The following is a 6,648-nucleotide window of genomic DNA, read 5'->3' on the forward strand; positions in this document are numbered from 1 at the left end:
TCTGTATGCAGCACATGCCCTTTGCAACCCTCCCCACCCCTGCAAGCCACATGCAGCAGACTTGGTGAATCTAGCCTGCGTACCATCTCTACCTTGCGCCAGCTGCACCTGGTACCATGCATGGAGCTGGCACAGGGTGCATGCAACATGCTGTACGCTGCTGGACTGGCTCAAGCACTGCTGCAGGAGGCTGCCAAGCCAGGTCCCTGGCCCCATAGCCCTGGCAGCTGGGGGCCCCTCTGGCAGGGCTGGGAGGGGCAGGGAACAGTTGTGGATGGGAGACAAGGGGCACCAGCAGGGCCAGGGGTTTGTGGAGGGGGTGAGGAGCATCAGGAGGGCTGAGGGCAGGGAGGGGAGTGAGGGGCCTGGACTTGTATTCTTTGAGCCTAGGGGGCAGGGGGAGCTCTCATTTTTCATGATAAAAAAACTGAAATCAAATATCAAAATGTATAGGTATTTAGAATGTATTTTATTATAGTGATTGAGGCACTGATAAGCTTCCAAACTGCTTTAAAATTGTAAACATATCAATAAAACATTGTGTTCAACTGATACATATATGTATAATGGCCTTTCATTTTAATCATGCATTTTGGGGGGTTATCAGAGAATTTGTGATTTTTTTATCAGGGAAAACCAGGATTCCTATTAATCAGCTAGTCTGGTGATATCATAAAAGAGTTACCAATCTTTTTGCTTGGCCTAAAATCTAGTAAATTCAAGGAGCTCAAGCTTTCTAGCATCTGTGGTATGTCAGAGCACTCTGAAATTAATCCTTATTTTCCCATGTTTTGCAAAGGAGATACATATAAATGCAGCTTGTCTATCATATTTTTTCAGCAGGGGTGTCTACATTAATCATAGAATCATAGCAAATTAGGGAGCTCAGGAGGTCATCTAGACCGACCCCCTGCTCAAAGCAGGACCATCCCCCAAGTATGTAATGATAACTATAATGATTTTGCAGGTAACTGAACATCAAGATAGTCAAGAGAAACAGTAAAGAAAGTAAAAAATGGGAATAGAGGGGGGAAAAGGGGCAGGGAAGGAGGGGAGAGAGAGAGAGAGAAGGAATGCTGTTTTCTAAAGGTTTCCCCTATACAATTCATTTGCAAAATCTACTCAGAAGAGCAATCTTTCTAACATCCAGCAGTGCAGTCAACTTGTCATATCAGGACTTTCTTACTTAGTCATAAAGAGTGAATAAATTCACATAAATTGCTGTAATAAGGATTCAGCCCACAGACTCTGTGGCGTAAACACACATCTGGTCTCTGTTTGTAATGAGATCAGCTGAAAGCACCACTGTGCATTAATAACAAAAATGTTCAGCATATTGCTCCCAATAAGCCCTGTTCATTCCGAGTCTGAGAGCTTTTATTGTCACATGTTAATGTACTTTTAACACTGATAGATGATGAAGTGCCACCAAACATTCATCAAGAGACTTAAAAGTCACAAGATAATGTATAGTTGTAGAGTTGTTTTTATTTTCGTTAGCCCTTCTGCAACTTAAAGTTAAAAACAGAAGGGAAATACTGAGTATGGAGCAATCCTTACACACTGGTAACAATTTTGCTATAATGGAATAATCCTGTGGATACAAAGAATAAGGAAAATCTCTGTGACATAGAAGAAAACAGCTTCTTCACTTGATAATTCTGTGTTTTCAGTGTTTGTTGTCCTTTTCCTGGCTTCTTACCATGCGATCTTCTTCTTTCCCTTCCCTTTTCTATTTCATGTTCTTATTTTAAATCTTATTCCCTCACCCCCACTTCTTCCAAGTGCTGCTATCTGTCACCAGGGCTTTAATATTTTTACTCTCTAAAGTTTTGTAGCCCAAGCCATTGATGTGGCTGTCAGTGCTGCTCACTGCTGTAATATATGTTGTTTAAGTACTGTTTCTTTTGTAACCATTAGCCATGGTTTTTGTATTTGAGGCCCTTTGCAGATATCATGTAAAAGTTTGAATAAAAGGCAGCCCACAGGCTCAAAGGATGCAGGACTATACCTTTTGAGTTATGTGGTTGATCCAGGGAGAAGAGCAGTTGCTGAGGTCCGGCCCTTGGGGGTCCCAGATCCCGTCAGGAGCAAGACACAAGAAAGTTGAAACACCTAAAATGAAATGCAGGAAAGATTCGCTGTTACCAGCTATCAAATGCCTTAATCAGTCTGGGCCCAGTCCCACGGACTTTATTCATTTCATAATGAGCTGAATTCTATTCAGCACTTACCACCCACTTAAACAATGTTTTAAGAACTCAGCTAGCGGGGTGTCTGGCTCTCTAGATATCTAATTCCCTCATTACCATAGCCCCTCACCATCTTCGAAGTCAGGGCAGGTCAGTGAGTTGGATAAGTACCATCATCTCCATTTCAAAGATAAGGAATTTTCAAAACCTAGCCTAAAGAGGATAATTGGAATGCTTAAATGCAGGCACCTATGAAAATAATTTGTATCTAGCCCTAAGTGACATGCCTCAAGTCACAAAGGAAGTCTGGGGTGGGGAAAGGAACTGACCTGGGATTCCTGTGTGCTAAATTAGCTCCCCAGTGACTGGGACATTCTTCCTGTCTGCATTGCCTCACTGATGGCTCAAGGATCAGTCCTTGAGCTTGTGCATCCTCCTCTCCTGGTGCTTAGTGGAGGTTTCTCCACTTGATATAATTGTTAAACCAGACAGATGGAAATACTCAAAGTTTAGAATCTATAAATAATAAGATGTGGTGCAATGCTTCCCCCTTCACCCCTTACTGACAAAAGAGACTTTCGGAGAAAAGCTGTTGCATAAAGACTTCCTAAATTCCCTCCTGGGAAAGACAACAAAGTCATGTAAGACCTTGCAGATGGAGAGAAATACATCCCAAATGGTTCCATTAGAAACCTTTAAATGCAAGGAAACTGGATGGATGAGCCTGCATCCCATGAGTGCTCTGCACTGCAGAGCCAAATATATCAATAGGGAAGTAAATTATATATTGGGCCTGATACTCCTCTTCAAAGGGAGCAGGAAGAGGCCCACTGACGATACAGTGCAGTTGTAATGAATCACAGAAATTAGAGATGGAAAGGACCTACTGGCTGCTCTGGACCATTCCTTTTCAACAAGGGTTTTGTTTTTTTTCTAAAGCCTATTCCAAAATAGTTTATCCAGTCTAGTTTTTTAAAACTCGTGCAGAAGGAAGACCAGATTCCCTATGGAGACCATGCTGTAATCTCGCAGACCTGGTTGCTAGAAAATGGCTCCTGACATTCCACCTGGATTTTAATCTGGTCCATTCCACCATCCTATGCCCTGTCATCATAAATGACCATAACTTTCCTCTCTTGCTCAACATACAGTAAGCTCTAGGCAGGATATTCTGGTACCTACAATTTAAGTGACCCAGAAGGACTATTAAAAGAAATCTTTTACACCTGGTCTTCATGAGCTATTAGTCTCTCTTCTCTCCTCCCACATAAAAGTATCCACCCTGGAAACTCCAATGATTCTGACTGGTTTGAGACAATGTGAATAACTATAAGAATTAGGGAAGAATTAGTGAGGAAGTTGTCTCCATAATCTCTCTAATCCCTCCAGTCCTTTACTAATATTTGCTGTTCATCAGCAAATTCCCTGAACCTTCTGGTTCTCTTAATGGCATCTAGATCCTCAAAACTGGCATGCAAGTCATCAAAACTATACACTAGCACTGGCTAAATGAAATAGCTCTTTGAGATATTTTGCTAACATATAGACCCTCTTTTTTTTAATGTTGTTTTTTTTTTTCTGGGGGAGGAAAAAAGAAACATATTTAAGCTCTAACAGGGTCGAATATTTTTTTAATTTGAACTTTTTCTGACAAAACATAATTACCCACTACCCCAGGCACATTTCAGTCAACCCCCCCAAAAAACAAAACAAAACAAAACAAAAAAAGAACAGACCACACAAAAATGCCATTTTTTGACCAGCTCTACTATACTATTTCACTAGGGTATTCAACTGACTTTTCCCTTGATTTTCCCTGGGGGTCGCAATGAGTGCTAGCTATAATCTGTGGTTTCGAAAAACTGCCCATTTATGTATAGGCACCCATTTTTTATGTAAGAGACTTCACTTATACACATATGTTTGAAAATGTTGTCCTCAGCCATTAGCCCCCTGTCAATCACCCCAGAATCATTGAATCATATGCAGAACAATGACATTGTATAATGGTGTACAGCAGGGGTGTCAAAGATATAGCCTGTGGGCTGGATTTAGCCCCTGCCACATCATTTGGCTCCTGGTTCTGACCCCATGTAGGGCCAGTTGAGGACATCCCCCACATGCTAGATCCAGCACCTGTAGTGCCTACTCTGGCCGGTCTGGGACTGAGCTCCATGTGGTGCCTGCTGTGGTCAGTACAGTACGGGAGCTGCACATGGCACCCACCCCAGTTGGTACAGGGTGTCATGTGCAACATGGGTCATGGAATGGGTGTTGTGTATGGTGCAATCCCAAACCAGCCAGAGCAAGCATTGTGGGGGCTGGATCCAGAACGTGGGGAAGGGGGGAAAGGGGTCTGTGGGCCCAATCCAACCCGGGGGGTCTGGGGACTGATCCCTCACCACTCATCTGGCAGCTATGTGCTACTCAACCACCTGCCACACTTCATAAGATGAATATATCTGACAAAGAACATCAGCTTCATTCAGTAGTGACATGCTACATGGGTTTGCTTGCTAAGACACAGCATATGCATTATACATGCTATTATAAAGCAAACCTCATGCCAAGTCACTTAAAGAACCAGACAAATGGAGAAAGTTTCCTCAGTTCACTCCCACTGGGCTCACCTACTGTCCCCATAGGGCATGGTTGCTTTGCCACCTGTCCTTGCCGGGTCTTAGACCACATGATCTCGCGGGCTTCCACAGCCTCGCAGCTCTCTGCCCCTACAGCAGGGAGCTGGGAGGAAGCAGGCGGGAGATGCGTGGTCATCTCTTCAGGGATGTCTACAGCCGGGGATGGGGTGCTGGTGCTGCGGTTCCGCCTGCCTGTGGCTGACGTGGTGGTGGTGCGCCCAGTGCTGCTGCTGGTGACCCGCGGTGTGGTGCTGCTTGTGGTACTTCCAGTGCCCAGCGCTCCTGATGGCGATACTTCTAGGACAAAGTGAAAACATTTATTTTTTTTAAAAAGAGACCACTGACCTCTGTGGCCTTGTGAGGTCCTAGGAGAGAAGACATATCCATATGTCCTGGCACAGGGTTTTTTTTGGAAATTTGGAAAAGTTTGCAAATTCATCAAGGCCTTGTGTGAGCACTGAAAGACATATTAATTATGCCTATATTATACATAGGGTCTCACTGAACTTCTCCCCACACAGCACAGCAGTGGTAGTATCCCTGCAGGTGACAATTGCATTATAAGAACAAATAGCTGGTGTTCAGCTTAATCACATCAAACATTATTGAAAAGAACAAAATAATAAGAAAATACCATTTCTTATTACCAGATTTACTCAAATCCAAGATGAGGTTACTTTTCCCATTCAACATGGTAAAAAAAAAAAGCCTGTCGTGGATTTGTGTACAAGGTGGGGAGCAGGCAACTCTGCAGCTCTGGCCCTGACCCAAGCTCCGGGTCAGAACTGGAGCTGAAACCACTACCTGTCTGCTTGCCTCTGTGATACCCTGCCCCCCACCTCCTCCACCTGCCCCCTCCCCCACTGTTGTTTAGCCTCCATCCTGGCTCCAGCTCTGGCCCCACTTAAGTCTAGCTTCGCAGCAGCAGTTGTATCAGTCGCCAGCAGATCCAGCCCCAGCGTGGGTCAGAGCTGGAGCCAGGGCCAGGACCAGAGCTGCTGCTGGCATAGCCACTGCTGTGTGGCTGGGTTGGGACCAGAACCATCATTCTCAGCACTTCAGGTCAGATCAAGGCCAGTACCGAAGATAACTGGCGGTGGGGGTAGGGGGGCAGCAGGGGGGACCAAGTCAGGGGCCAGATGCCAGGGGGTAGAAGCACCACAGGGAGGCAGAAGCAGGGCAAATGGTAGGGAGGACAGATAGCAAGGGCCAAGGTGTAGAAGGGCAAGGAATGGGCATCAGGCCAGTTGACTTCCCTGCCGCCTGCCTCTCCTGCCACTGCTTTCCCCACTGCAGCAATGTGGGGTATGAATTTAAAATGAATCTCCAATAATTAGATTCTATACATGGAAAATTATAACAAATTTATACATTTTCCATTTCTAGAGCCTAATTATTGGGGGTCATCTTAAATTCAAAGTCATCTTGGATTCACATAAATACAGTAATCCTCCTACTGGTTCCCACCATGGGGGACTGTGCTATTTAAATGAACAGGGGTTTCATAGATTCATAGATGCTGGGATCAGAAGGGACCACAACAGATCATCGAGTTCGACCCCCTGCCTAGGCAGGAAAAAGTGCTGGGGTCAAATGACCCCAGCCTATCCAGCCTTCTCTTGAAGACCCCCAAGGTAGGGGAGAGCACCACCTCCCTTGGAAGCCGATTCCAAATTTTGGCCACCCTTACCATGAAGAAGGGTTAACTGGGGATACGCATACCCCTGGGGGTACGCGGCAGCGACGCAGAAAAGCAGGGGGCAGGGACACTTCCAGTTTCACCATTGGGAACCCCCCCCACCACACGCCCCCCGCGC

General features: G+C 45.2%; 1 protein-coding gene across 1 annotated transcript in view; it reads right to left on the reverse strand.

The window, feature by feature from the left end:
- Nucleotides 1-6,648, reverse strand: part of ADGRL3 (adhesion G protein-coupled receptor L3) — a 312,615-nt gene that overhangs the window by 172,755 nt on the left and 133,212 nt on the right. Inside the window, exons 6-7 of the mRNA XM_014520156.2 lie at nucleotides 4,823-5,128; nucleotides 2,012-2,115 (exon numbers count right to left, since the gene is read on the reverse strand). Of these exons, the coding sequence (XP_014375642.1) occupies nucleotides 2,012-2,115; nucleotides 4,823-5,128 (410 nt within the window). The remainder of the gene's footprint in view (nucleotides 1-2,011; nucleotides 2,116-4,822; nucleotides 5,129-6,648) is intronic.

The sequence above is a fragment of the Alligator sinensis genome, unplaced genomic scaffold, assembly GCF_000455745.1.
Source record: "Alligator sinensis unplaced genomic scaffold, ASM45574v1 scaffold62_1, whole genome shotgun sequence".
Taxonomy (NCBI): Eukaryota; Metazoa; Chordata; order Crocodylia; family Alligatoridae; genus Alligator; species Alligator sinensis.